At 40.5% G+C, this 18,970-nt stretch overlaps 2 protein-coding genes across 4 annotated transcripts in view; both read left to right on the forward strand.

Annotated features, from left to right (window-relative positions):
• LOC113451647 (uncharacterized) overlaps nt 1-18,970 on the forward strand; it is a 211,170-nt gene that overhangs the window by 176,787 nt on the left and 15,413 nt on the right. The window contains exon 1 of one of the 3 annotated variants that reach the window (XM_087927997.1): nt 1,328-1,545. The exons of 1 other annotated variant lie outside the window; for it this stretch is intronic. The gene's annotated coding sequence lies outside the window, so the exon portion shown is untranslated. Of the gene's footprint in view, nt 1-1,327; nt 1,546-12,632; nt 12,793-18,970 lie in introns of those variants that run through there. One more of the 3 variants, XM_087927993.1, reaches the window with a different exon arrangement.
• On the forward strand, nt 1,429-18,468 carry LOC113451648 (uncharacterized). The gene is made up of 12 exons (XM_087922997.1): nt 1,429-1,567; nt 2,503-3,063; nt 3,316-3,433; nt 3,554-3,636; nt 4,116-4,242; nt 5,209-6,584; nt 12,665-12,792; nt 13,910-14,363; nt 14,615-14,732; nt 14,850-14,932; nt 15,607-15,733; nt 17,149-18,468. Exons 2-12 carry the CDS (start codon nt 2,650-2,652, stop codon nt 18,150-18,152), a joined length of 4,032 nt encoding a protein of 1,343 aa, XP_087779123.1. The 5' UTR covers nt 1,429-1,567; nt 2,503-2,649; the 3' UTR covers nt 18,153-18,468.

Raw genomic sequence — 18,970 nt, forward strand, 5'->3', positions numbered from 1 at the left:
TCAGGAGTAGCCTGGGTCTCCTTAAAATACTAAACGCTGCTACCTCACTAAAATGTCTATGCCTTCCACTTATGGAACCGCTTCTGAACTTTAGGCGTTGGGAGAGATATTAGTTCAAAAAAAGGCCAGAAGTGTTGTTTTTGGAGAGTTATTGATAAGAAGTTCATCGGTTCAAATCCCTAGTGCCGCCCAATGGGGTAAGCTCCTGTTACTTGTCCCAGCTTCTGCCAACCTAGCAGTTCAAAAGCATGTTAAAATGCAAGTAGAAAAATAGGGACCTTTGGTGGAAAGGTAACAGCGTTCTGTGTGCATTTGGCGTTTAGTCATGCCGGCCACATGACCATGGAGACATCTTTGGACAGCGCTGGCTCTTCGGCTTTGTAACAGAGATGATCACCGCCCCCTAAAGTTGGGAACGACTAGCACATTTGTGCAAGGGAAACCTTTACCTTTATCTAAGCCTTATATTTACTTTTCATTATTTGCCTTTCTAGTTTTGTAATCCCAGCTTTTCTCCAGTCACACATGAGATTTCAGTGTTACATTCATCATTTCTCCATTATAGCACCTTGTTTTGAAGTAAAATTTCTAAAAGGTCTGAGTTTCAGCTTTCTCTCCATTTTGGAACTTGATTTCTTTGGGGTCTGTTTTTTTGTTTGTTTGTTTGTTTCCTGAGGATTATTTTTATTATTTCGGGCTACCTATTGGTGCTTCCAACTCTCCTTCGCAGCTGATAGGCATGACTTTTAAAAGGCAGCTGTAATAATTGAACTCACTAAAGAAAGTCAATACAAATCTTTATTTTCCTAACATATCTCTTTCCTCCGTGTGCCTCTACCAGGCCCCATAGTATCTTCCATCGCTTCAGAGTTGAGTTTGCCAACAACACAGAAGCTTGTCTTTCAAAGAGAGGCTTTGTTTCTTTAGACTGCCCTGCCATTTCTGACAGGATTGTTGCTCGTTTCTGAGGCCTCCTACAGACGCTTCAGCAGAGAAGCTGCTCTCGAGGAAAGCGGCTTTTGAGTCTCCACAAGAGATTTCTTCAATGTTCGCAAGACCGCAGACGGTTCTCAGGCATTAAAAAGAGGAAAATCTCGAAACTGCCGCCTGCTGGAGACGGCACGGCCTTTCTAGCCAGGCAATGTTGGAAGGACACTTTCCTTCTACTCCAATGCCCATCATCCGAGTCCCCCCCATGGGACGTGATGACACCCTCCGTGTCCTCTGGCATCGCTCGCAAGACCCTCCAGGGGGCTCCCTCGGTAGCCGTTGGAAGAGCTGTGCACCGCCTCCCCCTTCTACCCTTTTCGAAGGAAACTGAGCATGCGCCTTGTTCGTTCCCCTTCGCAAGTGTTCTACGGGCCCTTCTTTTTTTACCCCCTTTTTCCCAGAAAAGGCTGGGAGCGCATCTGGCTTTTCTACCGTGTCCAATCCGGCTCCTCTTCTCTGTGAGTCTCGGGCTGAGTTTTCCCCAGAAGTCCCAAGAGTTTGCAGGGAAATTTTACACGGATGGAGATCCAGACGTTGCTATTGGAGACGAGCATGGTGACCTGCGAAAGTTCATCAGGTTCGGAGCTATGGGAAAGAGAGATCCCATGTTCCCATGTTCCCCTGCAGCCCCTGTCCTTGCACGGGCCAGGCCGGGGAGGAAGCAAAGCTCTGGACCATCGCGCTGCTTCTTGGCGGGGTGGGAGGGGGAAATGAGGACCGCAGAGACGAGGGATGCATTTACCCTCCGTTTCATTGGGAGAAACCCTGCAGGGGGGGAAGCTTTGGAAAGCAGAGATTTCTACTTTCAAAGCAGCCTTGATTCCTGGACAGTTTCCTGCATATTTCATGGCCCCGTTTTCAGAAGGGGATTCCCTCCCCTCCTCTTTCCTAGGCTGAGAGAAGCGACCTGCCGAAGTCGCTCCTGCTGGCTTTGCATGCAAGGCTGCAACTCCATGTACAAGAAATTGGACATAAGTGTGCAAGGACTGGAATTCGGTTTCCAGCCTTTCATCACCAATTGGTTCTTTCAGCACATCACACGATCCTCCACATCATGTTAAACAGTTAAAGCATAGGTGGTTTATTCATTGAGATATTAGTTCTGTATGCCTAGGACGATGGTTTCTTAATTTTGCCCTCTGGAGTTTCCCCAGGAGTTTTGGGCAAGGAGGTTGATGAGGTTCTCATCTCAATCACTGTTTATTATTTGTGATTCCAATTGTGCAAAGGTTGTTTTTTTACTTTGCAAGCAGCCATCGAAATTATTAGACTAAATAATCAGACACTAGAAGTCGAAAACTTTTCTAAATGTATTTATCCAATATTTTCAGTCCTTGTTCAAAGCTTATCTAGAAGGGCAATCCTAAATGTACTGCAGTAGTCAGTCTTCCTAATAAGATACCCCTCCTTGCAGATACTGATGGATTTCTTTCTTTTTTTGTAGGAGGAGGAAGTGGTTGCTCAGTATTCAGATTTGTCACCATATTGAACTCGCTGTGTTTTCCATTTCAGATATCTAAGGTGGAAATCTTTCCTGGTTCCTCGGGAGTCCAGAGTATCTTGTGTGGGAAGGGGGCTGAATGAGTCTAGGAGATTTGGCTAGACCTCTTGTGAAATCCATCCGTTCATTTTGGAGCTGGATTAGAGACCAGAGAGAAGATGGAGGGACAACACCCAGCAGATGCAGGTGTTGGAAAAGGCCTTCCAGCTACTCAGCCTTGGAGCTTTGGGAAGAATGGGGCAAGTCCTGGGCAGAAGAGCCAAGAAGAGGAAGCCAACGCTTCAGAGATCCAATTCTGTCACTTCAGAAAAGTGCAGTTCCAGGGGGGGAAGAGTCCCCGAGATGTTTGCACTCAGCTTCACCACCTTTGCTGTCAATGGCTGCAGCCAGAAAGACACACGAAGGCTGAGATGCTGGACTTGGTGCTCCTGGGGCAGTTCCTGGCTGTCCTTCCCCCAGAGATGGAGAAATGGGTGCGGGAGTGTGGAGCGGAGACCAGTTCCCAGGCGGTGGCCCTGGCTGAAGGCTTCTTGCTGACCCAGGAGGAGGAGAAATTGGAAGAAGAGTTGCAGGTGTGAGAATTTAATCATGGCATCTCTAAAGAGGAGTTCTGTGAATTTGTCAGTTGCTTTTTGGTAGAATTTTCTGGGATTATTAACTCCTATGGACAGTTGTTCCATTATTCTTCTAGGGGATGTGTTTGGGGCAATTCTTCCATTCTCTTTTGAGTTTTGCAAAAGGACATTGGGGTCTGCTGCTTTAAAGGTGCAGTATGATAATTCCTTAGTACTCTTTCTTTGTTTCTCATATTACATCATGTCCAGAAACCCTTTGAAGCTGTGACTGAATATCCCAAGGGGAGGAAAGATTCATTCAGATCTTTTCAAGAGCTGCTCTTCAGGGAGACTTTACACAAAGATCAAAGTCACAATACCATGCCAAGTAAGAAAAGCTCTTTCTGTGTAATGTGACTTCAACATTTAGCTGATTCTTTTCCCCCTCTTGACTGGAATCTCTCTCTTTAAAACAAATCTGCTTCCACCATATTTCCCTCTCTTACAGGGAGTAGAAAGCTGTCCTTGGAATTTTTAGAATCACCTCCTCTGTGTGGTGGGGCTGAAGGCTTGGCTGAACCGCAGCTTCAGGTAAGGAGGAAAATGATTGGAAAATGTCCATGAATCTTGGATGGATTTCATTTTGTTTTAGAGTTTATTGTAATAAATTGCTGTTTCTAAGCAATATAAATCTGACATCCAGTCATTCAAAACTGATAGGCGGCCTAGCTTCTCTCTCCCATCTGAGAGGATCCTTTGTCCTGCTTTGCCATCAGATTTCATTGACCAGATTGTTGTCAGCATCTGGGCTCTTCCTTCTGTCTCCTAGGGTTATTCTCACACACCATTACAAAAAAATACTCTTTTCTGCCTTTTCAAAATAACCTTTGAGACAGCCATGACCTGGTGATTGGGAATTTCCATAGACATAACCTGTTACAAGTGATCTTATTCTGAATTCAGCAGAACATGCCTATTTTGTTCACTAGATCTCTCTCCATTATTGGAAGAAAACTGGCAAATTATTCTTGGGATTATCTGTTAAAAGGAAAACATGTTTCCTTGTTCAGGGTGTTGTGTCTTTTGAGGACGTGGCCGTTTATTTCTCCGAGGAGGAGTGGTCTCAACTGGATGCTGACCAAAAAGCTCTCCATGGAGAAGTCATGCTGGAGAATTCCAGGAATCTCTTTTCTCTGGGTAAGAACCCCTGTCCCTGTTCAGTAACATAGAGAAATTTTGGGGCAGTGTGCTTAGATGTTATTACTGATTAAAACATCCCTTATTTATTTATATCCTGCCTCTATTTTTTTATCATAATAAAGGCAGAAGGCAAAACCAGTATTCCTTCCTCCTGCTGTTTTCCCTACAACAACAACCCTGTGACATGGGTTGAGCTGAAAGAGACTGGCCCAAAGTCACCCAGCCAGCCTTCATGCGTAAGGCAGAACTAGTACTCACAGTCACCCAGTTTCTAGCCTGGTGTGTTAACCGTTTCACCAAACTGAATTTATAGAAGAAGGAAATATATTGAAGGAAATTTTGAAAACTGCATAACATTCCTTTTCACGTAAAGGAATTGGGGTTTATTTTTAATGTTTTTGCTCATAAAATGCAATATTTCATGCCATAGAAGATTTTAGCGAGTATTTGAGAGTCACAGAGGGATGATGTAATCTCTTGAGTAAGGTTCTGCCTACCAGGGTTCGGTGTTCATACCTAAATGTTGTCGCTGGATTCCTGATGGGCCTGAGCTGCTATAACGAAAACTGGATGGCTCCTGAGTAGTATGTCTCTTCTCTCAAGTGTGCCCATTTGTGTACCAAATTTGGCATCAGCCTAATTGAGGGTGGGGAGCTATTGCCATCCAGAAATTCCCCTCCACTTTCAAAGATTCTGCTCTGCAGACAAGTGGGGATGAGACTTCCAATGAAGTTGGGCAGCTGGTAGGTATGTTGTTGACCCAGCATGATACCGTGTCCAATGGACTTCAAGAGTTCCTGGCACCATGGATAGTCCCAGGTCAAGGCTTAGATCAGGGTTGTGTCTTAGATTCATTGTGATGTGATCCAAAATATATAAATGATTCTTTGGCTGAATTTCAGAAGAAAAAGTTTGATTGTTCCCGTTTCTAGCTACATTTCATTTTCTTTTTTCTTTTTGAAGGCTTTAATGGGCAAGAGAATAAAAATTGCAATGAAGAATGCCAAGACATCCATCGGAAAAAGGAAAAAGGGAAATGTTCAGATCAAATGCAATCAAACAGTGATGAAACAAAGCAATCACAAAGTGGAATTAAAAAAGGCTTTCCTCGGGTCATTTGGCTTCCTAACCATACAAACATCGATGCGGGAGAAAGACCATATCAATGCATGGATTCTGGAAAGAACTTTAATAAATCCGATCATTGTATTTCTCATAAAAAGACACATTCAGAAGAGAAACGATATACCTGCAGGGAGTGTGGAAAGACCTTCTGTAATAATGACTCTCTTAGAACTCACAAAAGGAATCACAAAGGAGAACAACTTCATAAATGCATGGAGTGTGGAAAGAAGTTTACTTGTAAGAGTAATCTTAATACCCACAAGAGGATCCACACAGGAGAGAAATCTTATAAATGCATGGAGTGTGGAATGAAGTTTACTTGTAAGAGTAATCTTAATACCCACAAGAGGATCCACACAGGTGAGAAGCCATATCAATGCTTGGAGTGTGGAAAGACCTTCTCTAATAATTACTCTCTTACAAGACATCAAAGGAGTCACAAAGGAGAGAAACTGTATCAGTGCATGGAGTGTGGAAAGAGCTTTAGTAGTAAATATACTCTGATTCACCATAAAAGCATCCATACAGAGGAAAAGCCATATCAATGCATGGAGTGCAGAAAAACTTTCTGTTATTATGTCTCTCTTATAAAACATCAAAGGAATCACAAAGGAGAAGGGCCATATAAATGCATGGAGTGTGGAAAGAGCTTTAGTTGTATCAGTCATCTTAATTCCCACAAGAGGATTCACACAGAAGAGAAGCCATATCAATGTGTGGAATGTGGAAAGGGCTTTAAGTGGAATTCTGCGCTTACCTCCCACAAGAATACCCAGCACGGAGACAAACCATATCAATGCATGGAGTGCAGAAAAACCTTCTGTTCTTATGACTCTCTTATAAGACATCAAAGGAATCACAAAGGAGAAAGACCTTATAAAAGCCTAGAGTGTGGAAAAACCTTAACTTGTAGCTCTAATCTTGATTCCCACAAGAAGACCCACACAGAAGAGAAACCATATCAATGTGTGGAATGTGGAAAGGGCTTTAAGTGGAAATCTGCTCTTACCTCCCACAAAAGGATCCACACAGGAGAGAAACCATATCAATGTAAGGAGTGTGGAAAGGCTTTTCATTGTAGCAGAAATCTGAATTCCCATAAAAGGATCCATGTAGGAGAGAAGCCATATAAATGTGTGCAGTGTGGAGAGGGCTTTAAAAGGAGTTGTGATCTCGCTTCCCATAAAAGGATCCATACAGGGGGAAAAACCATATGAATGCATGGCGTGTGGAAAGAGCTTTGCAAGAAGTAAAGCTCTTTACTTGCTATAAAAGGATCCACACACAGGAGAAACCATATCAATAAAGGAAGTATGGGAAGAGGTTCAATAGAAATACAGGTTTATGACTGCAGTTGAGCCCAAAATTCCTATTGCTAAGCAAACGGTTGTTAAGTGAGTTGTGATCCATTTGTCTACTTTTCTTGCCACATTTGTTAAGTCAATCATTGCAGTGGTTAAGTTAGTAACACTATTGTTAAGGGAATCTGGCTTTTCCATTAATTTTGCTGGTCAGGTTGAACACTGTAACCATCATAAATGTGAGGGGCGTGTCAAACTTCTGCATGTAAATCATGTGTCCATGTTTCAACAGTCAGAAGCGTGGAAAATGGTCGTAAGACACTTTTTTCAGTACCATTCTAACTTCAAATTTTAGTAGATGAACTGTTCTAAGTTGAGGTTTATCTGTCTGGGAATTCAATATAATTCAACCAAAAGCCGTAGAACAAGATCACATATATATCAATGTATCATGTGAAAAGAATTTCAGAATGATGAATTCCTCTCACAAAAGAAATCAGAATGAGAAGTGAAATACTAGATTGTTAACATTAGCAGGTCATGATTTATTATTGGGACAGGACGCCTTTTTATGGTATAAGGAAAGTAAAACACATGGGTATTTGAGGAGACACTATATTCACAATGCTTTATTAATATGGGAGAAAATTAGGAAACAACATTACATGAAAATACCAGTCTGGTTGTCAACTATAGAGGAATTTGCATATCCAATTGTTTATAGAATGGAACAAACAATAAGATACAATGAAATATTAAATGAAGAGGGTGAACTCAAATCTAAGCAAGAACTCGAGAAACAAGGACTACAGATGAATTGATATTCATATGTGCAAATACATTTTAGATATAATAAAGATCATAGGATAGAAGGATTTTATAATGAATTAACTGAATTAGATGGAATTTTGACAGGTACTGATGAGAAGGTGATCAAAAAACTATATGCATATTTACTTGGAGTAAAATTAGAAGAACAAGTTAAAGAAACAGTGATTGCCTGGGGGGAAAACTTTGGATATGGGATAGATTTAGAAAGATGGCCGAAATTATGGTCTCAGAATTGTAAAATAACCATGTCAACAGCATAGAAAGGGAATTTGTATAAGTTGTTTTACAGGTGGCATCTACCCCAGCAAGGATAGCAAAGATGTTTAAGAATAAATCGGAGAAATGCTGGAAGTGTTATCAGATATCTGGATCATATTATCACATGTGGTGGATGTGTGTGGAAGCTAAGAGATACTGGACTAAAATTCATACATGGCTGGAAAAAATGACAAAAGAGCATATAGACTTGAAACCAGAGATATTTTATTGGGTATCTTACCTGAAGGATACAGTAAAGAAGTGACATATTTTATTAGAAATGTTTTGACAGCAACTAGAATTGCATTTGCCCAAAATTGGAAAAGTGAAAAAATTCCTATAGAAGAGGAGGTGATTAAGAAAATAATGGAATGTGCAGAAATGAGTAAATTGACATTAGCAATTAGAGAGCAAGAAAATGAAGAGTATTATAAAATTTGGGACTTATTTTATCAATGGTTAAATAAGAAAATAGGGAAATAAAATACAATACAATATAAATACAATGTTATAATAAAGATAAGACTAATGTTACGTTATGATTGACGATAATGAAATAATTGATATGAAGTAGGTTTTGCAAAAGTTGAAACTTGCTCGAAAAGGATAATGTGAATTTACAATTAAAGTCCAATAAGGAGTTAAAAATATAATATGCATAATTGATTTATATAATATGAAGTTTAATAATGTATCTAGAAGGGAAAGACTGTTGATATTGTGCACAAGAAGATACGTACCAACCGACATACTGAACAATGGAAAGATGGTTTTATGTTTTGTGTTTATGTTTGTATTTGTTTATGTTGTTAAAAAATAAAAAAAATTGAAAAAAAGAGAAGTGAAATCTGTGTTCAAAGACACTTTTTGAAGCATTAGAACCAAGGTGTTGCAATGGTTACAATGCAGTATTGCAAGCTGTTTCTGCTGACTGCCAGGAGTTCAATTGTGACCAGCTCAAGGTTGATTAAACCTTCCACTCTTCTGAGACCAGTAAAATAAGAACCCAGATTGTTGGAGGTAATATGCAGATTCTGTAAACCATTTATGGAGTGCTGTAAAGTACTATGAAGCAGTATATCAGTTTAAGGTCTATACCTATTGCTATTTTGCCTTTCTATGACATGATAATAAGGAAATCTCTAAATTCAATTTAAATAAATTGGGTTTAAATGAAATTAATTGGATTTTAATTAGAATGGAATAAAATTAATTTTGGATATAATAAAATTAAATATTGGAGGAGGAAGAAGGCAGAGCCTCCTCACTGACAGACCGTAGATCCCAACTCTGCGGCTATGGTCCGTGCTCTTTCATTGGAGAGCCCCGATCATTGCAATTAGGGGCTGAAGCTGCCTTGGAGGGGCAGTGGAGTAAGGGGAAGCCGCAAGCCAGGTTGAGGGGAGCCGCATCTCCCCCCCGGCTTGGTTCTTCCCCCCCCGAAGACGACTGCAGCAATGATTTAAAATGGCCACCCGAAGAGGAGGACACAGCTGGATTAAGATTTGTGCAGGAGGGAAGAAAGAGGTGGATAACATCTGAATCAGGATAACTGGGCAATACAACTAAACAAAATTGCCCCAGGATTAAGGTAACATGGAATTTTTAAGAAAAGAAAAGTGAGCAGCAAAATTACAAAGGGACAGGAAAAAAAGAAAATATTTTTGACAGCTAAGCAGGCTTCAAACCAGGAAAGGAAGAAGCTGGAACTAAAGATTTAATTAAATTGGACTAAAATATTTTGGGAATAAACAGGCATAAAATAAAGCTGGACTTAAGATTCTCAAAAAAAAATAATAAATTTTACAAATTGGAGACTGGACTGTGCCAGAATATTGAGGTTCAAAAAACCCTAAATAAAAAAATAGGGGGAAAAGGTGAAGACTTTGTATAATGGAGAGTGACAAAAACTTGAGCTTAAACAAGGGAAAGCATCCTGTTTCTGAACGAACTTGTGTGGATATAAAATAAATGTTGAAACAAAGTAAGAATCTTAGAAAGTGAAAGCAGAACCAGAATAAAGAAAAAAGCAAGGAAAGAATGACTGGGATTTATTGATGTTTTTGGTATAGACCCTGGGCTGGAATAATTGAAAACTTTAGAAAATTGAAAGAAGAAAGAAGGAAAGTAAAAGTGTTTTTTTGTGGACTTTAACGATCAAAAAGATATAAGAGTGTAATGATGATATCTCTCCAGGAATTAAAAATGGAACTTAAAAATATGAGAGAATTACTACAGGAAAGAGGCGAATCACTTTGCTCTGTGTTAGGAAAAATGGAAATGGCGATTGAAGAAGAGCTTCAGAGGAGGAGGAGTCGATTCAAGGAGAAGGCATTTTAAAAAGACAATTAACACAAAGAACACTACAAAGAAGTGGGTAAAGAAGGAAGGTTAGAAAGTTGAGATTTAAGAAGGCAATCAAAAGGGGGAATACCTGTGAAGTTGGGAAAGACAGAAAGACCCAGCAGAAAAAGGGAAAGGAAGATATTAAGAAAGAGGGATATAAACTGGAATGAGAAAAGATATGGGGAAAAGAGGGGAAGGAGAAGCAGTAAGAAACAGGTGCATGAAATAAAGAAATATGGAAATAGTAAAATGTTGAAAAGAAATTGTTTTTTCAGAGATAATGGTTGATGAATTAAAAAGGGGATTCTGCAGAGTGACAAGGGGTAATAAGAATATTTCTGCAATTAAAAATATTTAGAAAATAGGGTAATACAGATATTGATAACTCTTATTAAAAATCAAGGGGGGGGAATATGCTGTGGAATCCAAGTGAAAAGATGTAATGATTATTATTGTAACCTTAAAAATAATGGTTTATTGGGAATTAAGATGAGGGAATAAAGGTATATTTTAATCATTGAGGTGTCACACTCAAAACAGTAAAAGGGGGGAAACCTATACTTTTTTTTTAGTGTTAAAATTTGTATTAATCTAGAATTTATAAAAAGAATGTATAATGGAAAGGAAACATGACAGACTAAAGAACCAACTAAATGTTAATATAGACTATTAAAAGCAAGGAGAGACATTGGTAACTTTTATTATTATTACTATTATTATTATTATTAGGCAAACATATTGTTTATCTTTATTTTTAAAATAAATTTTAAAGGATTATATTTGAAATAATTGAAATGAAAAAGATGTTTTGATTGAGATTAATGAAAGAGGTTAGAATTAATGTGTTTGTTTCTCTCTTTACTGAAAATTTGGAATGGAAAAGGTAATAATAGAATTAAGTATGCATATATCAATGTATAATTGCTGTCATATTTGTATATAAAGGTGATGACCCGGAAAAGAGAAGATGTTGTCCACTAAAAAGAGATTTTTGTTTTTAATGTGAAAAACTGAATAAAGTTTGTTAAAAAATTAAATTAAATTAAATATTGGTATGGTTGTCCTTGAGACATTTTTAATTCCATTTTAATGAATTAAAAAATAAACCCACAGGAAAACTTTTGGAAGGATTTGGAGGTGAGGGAGGAATACTTCAGGTTTTCAAAGAATCAGGCTACATTGAAGCAGGGGTGGGATTCAAATTTTTTAACAATCAGTTCAGTGGGCATGGCTGAGTTGGTGGGCATGCCCAACTCAACATCACTTGCATCAAGGCACACATCTCCTCGCCTGGCCTCTCATGACTGTGGGGATGCTGCAACAGTCATAAGTGTGAGAAATGGTCATAAGTCACTTTTTTCAGTGCCATTGTAACTTTAAATGGTCACTCCACACAAGCAAAGTACCAGCAAAGGAGGAGAAAAAACTCCAGAGAAGCTCCAGAGACAGGAAGTCTAGTCCTGCTAAGAATGTAATAAGGGTTAATGGAGAGGCAGTTTCTGTAAGCAACACCAGAATGTTTCCTTCCTGCCTTCCTTACAGGATTAGCCCAGTAATTTCTTCTAACAACCGGTTCTCCAAACTGCTTAGAATGTTACAATGTTAGCGGTTCTAATGAATAGTTGCAAACTGGTAGAATCTCACCCCTGCTTTGAAGCTATTTATTCAAATACTGCTCAATTATAGTTCTGGATCAAACTGGTGAAAAGACACCAATTTTGGTTTTGTAGCCACTGTGTCACGATTTTCCATTATAGAAGACTAAGAAAAATGGGCTCAAAAGAGCCAGGCTTTGGGCAAGAGAGAGGAGTTAATTCTATTCTTTTTCAATCACTTCTTAGTTCTATTTAACCTGTTTTTTCAGATCTGAACTATTCTTTTTACCATAGTCCCATAGACTATTTTTTTTGCCCTGCACGCAGTGGCAGAGAAGTGGGCCTGTGTGATTGTGTGCCCACTGCCTCCTGTGTGCATGCATGCATGCATGCCAGAATGGTGTGGACTGGGGTACAGCGACGCAGGCCAGCTCCTTACAGTTTCCCTTTCGGAAGATGGGGATGAGTTTGCCAACAACCACAGCACAGAAGCTTGTCTTTCAAAGAGAGAGGCTTTGTTTCTTGTCTTTTGACTGCCCTGCCATTTCTGACAGGATTGTTGCTCGTTTTTGAGGCCTCCTACAGACCCTTCAACAGAGAAGCTGCTCTCAAGGAAAGTGACTACTTTTGAGTCGCCACAGAAATTTCCTCAATGTTCGCAAGACCGCAGACGGTTCTCAGGCATTAAAAAGAGGAAAATCTCGAAACTGCCGCCTGCTGGAGACGACTCGGCCTTTCTAGCCAGGCAATGTTAGAGAAAGACACTTTCCAATGCCCATCCATCATCCAGAACATGATGATGCATGCCTTCCATGTCCTCTGGCATCGCCCGCAGGATCCTCCAGGGGGCTCCCTTGGTAGCTATTGGAAGAGCTGCGCAGCGCCTCCCGCATCTCCCCCTTTCGAGGGAAACTGAGCATGCGCTTTCTTTCCCCGTCACAAGTCGTCTTTTTTTCCTCCCAGGAAAGGCTGGGAGCGCATGCTCAGAGTTTCCTAAAGGAGTCCGAAGAGTTTGCAGGGAAATCTTACACGGATGGAGATCTAGACGTTGCTACTGGAGGCGAGCATGGCGACCTGCAAAACTTCATCAGGTTCGGAGTTATGGGAAAGGGAGATCCCGTGGCCCCATGTTCCCCTGCCGCCCCTGTGCATGAACAGGCCAGGCAGGGGAGGAAGCAAAGCTCCGGCCCATCGCGCTGTTTTTTGGGGGGATGGGAGGGTGGCAATGAGGACAGCAGAGGCGAGGGGATGCATTTACCTTCCATTTCATTGGGAGAAACCCTGCGGAGTGGGGGAGCTTTGGAAAGTAGCCGTAACTTTTTCTTCCAAGGGCTGGACCGTGCTTGGAGAGGCGCAAAACTTCTTCAAGTTCGGAGTCCTGGAAAATGGGGAGCCCCTTGTCCCATGTTCCCCTGCCGCCACTGTGTATGCACGGGGAAGGCAGGGAGGAAATCAAAAGTTACGGTCCCGCTGCGCTGCCTCCAGAAGGAAAATCGGGACCGCCAAAAAGGTCGGGCCCATTCAGGATTAGGCGAAAAGTTGAGAAACCTCTTTCCAGGAGTTGCCTGCATCAAAACATCATGTTAGGTCCTAACTGGTTTGTTGATTCGGTTATTATTCTCTTTGCATTGAATCGCGGTTTGTTGATTGCGATTTCTCAGCTACCCATAGCGGTTTGGGCCAGGAGGTTAATGGGTTCTGCTATCTAACATTATACCGGAATTTCAAATATTGATTGATTTATCTATAAAATCGATTTCGGTTACCACTCATCTCAATGACTGTTTGTGACCTGAGACATTTATGATCTGAATCGTACAGAGATTGTTTTTAATGTTGCCAGCAGCCATCAAAATTATTTGAATAAAGAAGTAGGAATTCGAAAACAAACATGTTTTAAATTTATGCATCCAGTTTTTAGTCCTTGATCAAAGTTGATACAGAAAGTTACTACAGATATTTTTCCACGTGCAGATATATTAGTCCACCAACTAATAAAATTTTCTCCCTCTTTCTAGATATTGTTCAAGTCATAAGAATTTCTTTTTTGGGTTTTTGTTGATGCTCAGTTGTTCTGGAAGTTTTTTTTTTTTTTCCATTTCAGATATATAAGTTGGAAATCTTTCCTAGTTCCCTTGGAGTTGGAGGTATCTGGTGAGGAAAGCGAGCTAAATGGCCTTTAGGAGATTTAGCAAACGTCTTTTGATTAGTAAAACTTGGAAGATCCATTCATCCATTTTGGAGTTGGATTAGAGAGAAGATGGAAGGACAATACCCACCAGATGCAGGAGTTGGAAAAGGTCCTCCAGCTACTCAGCCTTGGAGCTGTGGGGGAAATGGGGCAAGTTCTGGGCAGAAGAGCCAAGAAGAGGAAGCCAACAGTTCAGAGGTTCAATGCTATCACTTCAGCAAAGTACAGTTCCAGGAGGGGAAGAGTCCCCGAGATATTTGCACTCAACTTCACCACCTTTGCCATCAATGGCTGCAGCCAGAAACACACACGAGGGCTCAGATGCTGGACTTGGTGCTCCTGGAGCAGTTCCTGGCTGTCCTTCCCCCAGAGATGGAGAAATGGGTGCGGGAGTGTGGAGTGGAGACCAGTTCCCAGGCGGTGGCCCTGGCTGAAGGCTTCCTCCTGGCCCAGGAGTCTGAAAAGATCCAGGTGTGAGAATATAATCATTTCAGCTCTAAAGAGAATCTCTCTGAACTTGTCAATTCTCTTTTGGTAGAGTTCTCTGGGAGTATTAACATTTAAGGCCAGTTGTTCCATTTTTCTTCCAGAGGATGTGTTTGAGACAATTCTTCCATTTTCTTTCAAGTTTCACAAATGGACATTGAGGTCTGCTAGTTTAAAGCTGCAGTATGATAATTCCTTCATGTCTTTCTTTGTTTCTCATCTCACATCCTGTCCAGAAATCCTTGGAAGATATGACAGAATATCCCAAGGGGAGGAAGGATTCATTCAAATCTTCCCAAGAGCTGCTGTTCAGGGAGACCTTATGCAAAGATCAAAGTCAGAATGCCACTCCAGGTAAGAAAAGTTCTTTCTGTGTGATGTGAGATTTCAACATTTAGCCTATTCTTCTGCTCCTCTTGATTGGAATTTCTCTTAAGAAATCTGCTTCCACCATTTTTCTCTTTCTCACAGAGAGTAGAAAGCTGTCCTTGGAATTTTTTGAATCAGTTCCCCTTTGTGGTAAATCTGAGAGATTGGCTGAACCGCTACTTCAGGTAAGAAGGAGAAACATTGGAAAAGGTCCATGAATCTTAGATGGGTTTCATTTTGTTGTAATAAATTGCTGTTTCTAAGAATAAGATATTAGATTCAAAATTCATATTCAGCTTAGCCTATCTCTACCTTCTGATGGGATCCTTTGTGTGACACTTTCCCAGGTTATTCTCACATACCATTACAAAAATATCCTCTTTTTTTCCTTTTGAAAAGCATCTTTGGGACAACCATGACCTGGTGATTGGGAATCTCTATAGACATATCCTGTTACAACCTCTTCTAACACTTTCAAGAAGGTGTGCAGTTGGGTTACATTTGCCCTCAGTGGATAAAGGAAGCCATTGGCAAAAATGTCAAGTGGGTATTGCCAGTATTTGACATTGCACATCCTAGGAAAATTGGAGCCACTGATAACTAATGAATTTAAGACCCAACTACCAATTGACCAAGAAAACTATTTTAGTTGGCTACACTGAAAGGAATTTCTCATATTTCCAACATGATCCAATGTGCTTCATTTGTGCTGTCAGTTAAAAGCGGTGAGATCTCATTCTCAATTCTTCCCGAGATGCTCATTTTGTTCACTGGATCTCTCTCCTTGAATTGATAGAAGAGAACTGTCAAATTATTTTTGGGATTATCTGTTAACAGGAAAACTTGTTTCCTTGTTCAGGGTGGTGTGTCTTTTGAGGACGTGGCTGTGTATTTCTCCGAGGAGGAGTGGTCTCAACTGGATGCTAACCAAAAAGCGCTCCATGGAGAAGTCATGCTGGAGAATTCCAGGAATCTGTTTTCTCTGGGTAAGAACCCTGTCTGTGCTCAGAAACATACAGAATTCATGGGGTGGAGGGATTAGATGTTATTAAACAATAGATTAAGTGAAATAAGTGATTTTATAAAATCATTTACGTATATCCTGCCTTTTTTTAGTAAATAATAAAGGCAGTGGACAAAGTCAATATTGCTCCCTTCTGCTGTTTTCCCTACAACAGCAACTCTGTGACATGGGTTGAGCTGAGGGAGACTGACCCAAAATCACACAGCCAGCATTCAACCCTAAGGCTGAACTAGTGTTAGTGTTTGGGGACAAACCCCCAAGCAGAATGTGCAGCAGCAGTCAAGCCAGGCAGCCAAATGAGAGAGGCTGGGCCCAAGAGTATACACTCACTGGAGACAAACACTGTTTGTTGTTTTAAATAGTTGTTTAATCCATTCAGAGTTTAAGCATTGTCAATCAGTCCATATGTCATTCACAAATATATCCATCCAGTAACTTAGTCCATTAACTAGTCAGTACTATGTCCTTATCTGCTTGTTGAGATATCTTCTCCTTCCGATACCTTTCTCTTGAAGACAACGCTGAGTATTCACAGGATATCAGCTCACCAAGGAAATAGTCCTTTTGTTCAGCAGAAACGGTATCCAGCACAGTAGCCAACAAACAGTATCAAGCAGACGTCTCAAACAGGAGTAAGCAGCAGGCAGGCAGAGAGCAGAGGCAGAGAGTTACGTTTCTCTTACTGCCTTTTATTGCAGTTTGTAACCGCACCCTCAATTAGCTAATTACATTGCAGTTTGGTGCTTAAAGTTACAAACACTTAAACCTTGGTTTATATATTTATTCACCCAAACTTAGTTGGTGTATCAATATACCCAACACTCACTGACCTTGTTTCTAGCCTGATCCTTTAACCTCTAGGCCACCAATGGGCCTGAGCTGCTATAACCAAGACTGTAGGATTCCTGAGTGGGATGTCCCTTCTTCTGAGATGTGCCCACGTGTACCAAGTTTAACATCAGCCTAATTGAGGGTGGGGGGCTATTGCCATCCAGAAATTCCCCTTGGCTTTCAAAGATTCTGCCCTGCAGACAAGCGGGGATGAGACTTCCAATGAAGTTGGGCAGCTGGTAGGAATGTTGTTGACCCAGCATGACCCTGTGTCCAATGGACTTCAGGAGTTTGTGGCCCCATGGAATAGTCTCAGGCCAAAGATTAGGTTGTGTCTTAGATTCATTGTGATGTGATCCAATCAGATTATATGAATAACAGTAGGGATACATTTGGAAATGGTTCCTTGCTAAAGTCGTAGTTTGGAATCATCATGTTTGCCAACAAATCAGCCAAAATATATTGATGATTTTTTTTGGCTAAATTTCAGAATAAAAGTTTTGATAGTTCTATCTTTTGCTACAATTTTCTTTTTTCTTTTTTAAGGCTATAATGGACAGGAGAATAAGAATTGCATGGAGGAATTCCAAACGACCCATTCAAAAGAGGGGAAAAGGAAGCGATATCAATGCAAGGAGTGTGGAAAATGCTTTAGCAGGAAAAACGTTCTGATTCACCATAAAACTATCCATACACAGGAGAAGTTATATCAGTGCATGGAATGTGGGAAGACCTCTTATTATAACTCTTTTATAATCCATCAAAGGAATCACAAAGGAGAAAGGCCTTATAAATGCATGGAGTGTGGAAAGACCTTTACTTGCAGGAGTAGTCTCAATTCCCATAAGAGGATCCACACAGGAGAGAAACCATATCAGTGCAAGGAATGTGGAAAGATCTTCTCTCATACTTACTCTCTTATAATTCATCATAGGAATCACACAGGAGAGAAGCCATATCAATGCATGGAGTGTGGAAAGGGTTTTAGCAGTAGTAGTCATCTTTCCTCCCATAAAAGAATCCACACAGGAGAGAATCCATATCGATGCATGGAGTGTGGAAAATGCTTTAGTAGGAAATATACTCTCATTCACCATAAAACTATCCATACAGAAGAAAAGCCATATAAATGCATGGAATGTGGAAAGACCTTCTGTTATTATGACTCTCTTTTAAGACATCAAAGGAATCACAAAGGAGAAAGACCTTATAAATGCATGAAGTGTGGAAAGACCTTTACTTGTAATGGTAGTCTTAATTCCCACAAGAGAATCCACACAGAAGAGAAGCCATATAAGTGTGTTGAATGTGGAAAGGGCTTTAGGTGGAATTCTGCTCTTACCACCCATAAAAGGATCCACACAGGAGAAAAACCATATCAATGCATGGAGTGTGGAAAGACCTTTGCTCGTAACAGTACTCTTAATTCTCACAAAAGGATCCACACAGGTGAGCGGCCATATAAATGTGTGCACTGTGGAGCAGGCTTTAGAAGGAGTTGTGATCTCAGTTCCCATAAAAGGATCCATGTGGCAGAAAAAACAATATGAATGGTGTGTGGTAAGAGCTTTGCAATGAGTAACACTTACTTGCCATAAAAGGATCTACACACCGGAGAAACCATATCAATAAAGGAAGTATGAGAAGAGCTTCAATATAAATGCAGGTGGTCCTCAGTTCATAACTGCAATTGATCCCAAAATTTCTGTTTGCTGAGCAAGACAGTTGTTAAGTGACTTTTGCCCCATTTTAGTAAAGTCTTTACTGAAACTTTAAAACATTAAAATACAAATAAATTTTAAAAAATAACTTTGTATGAAACTCGATCGTCTTTGACAGTACAAACGTATCAATTTGTTTTTCAAATACATTTGTATACATTCTAATTTCATATATATATATATATGGATCTTTGGTTGTTGGGTTTTCTCCCGTAAGATTCAAAGTATCTAGGCAACGTTTCGATGAAGTCTCATTCATCATCTTCAGGCTTCTGTCTTCGGCTCTTGCTTCTCAGAGTGATGTGAGATTGCAGCTGCTTCTTCCTTTTAACTGCTAGTGGGGTGGGACTTGATTGGGTGGGGCTTGGCTGTGTTCTGATTGGGTGGGGTGTGTTCTGATTGGTTGGGGGTTGGCCGTGTTCTGATTGGTTGGAGCGTGTTCTGTTCAGGTGGGGGCTTGGTTGTGCTCAGGTTAGTCTTAGTTGCTGGGGATTTGAGTTGGTGAGCTGTAATCTTGCTGTTTGGCTTGAGTTCGTGAGTGTGCTGCATCTTCATAGTGGGTGTCGGTTTGTTGATGTTGGCTCGGAGGGTTTGAAGTGGGTAGTGATGCAGCTGCAGTGCGGCTTCTGGTCTGTGGTTGTGTGTCA

The sequence above is a fragment of the Pseudonaja textilis genome, chromosome 2 (assembly GCF_049901715.1).
Source record: "Pseudonaja textilis isolate UNSWEBS1 chromosome 2, rPseTex1.2, whole genome shotgun sequence".
Classification (NCBI taxonomy): Eukaryota; Metazoa; Chordata; class Lepidosauria; order Squamata; family Elapidae; genus Pseudonaja; species Pseudonaja textilis.

Bases quoted from the DNA above. Each gene is read 5' to 3' on its own strand.
- LOC113451648 (XM_087922997.1), top strand. From the start codon at position 2,650: ATGGAGGGACAACACCCAGCAGATGCAGGTGTTGGAAAAGGCCTTCCA. The intron at 3,434-3,553 runs GTAAGAAAAGCT...CCTCTCTTACAG, and splicing joins AAGTCACAATACCATGCCAA to GGAGTAGAAAGCTGTCCTTG. The intron at 15,734-17,148 runs GTAAGAACCCTG...TTCTTTTTTAAG, and splicing joins CAGGAATCTGTTTTCTCTGG to GCTATAATGGACAGGAGAAT.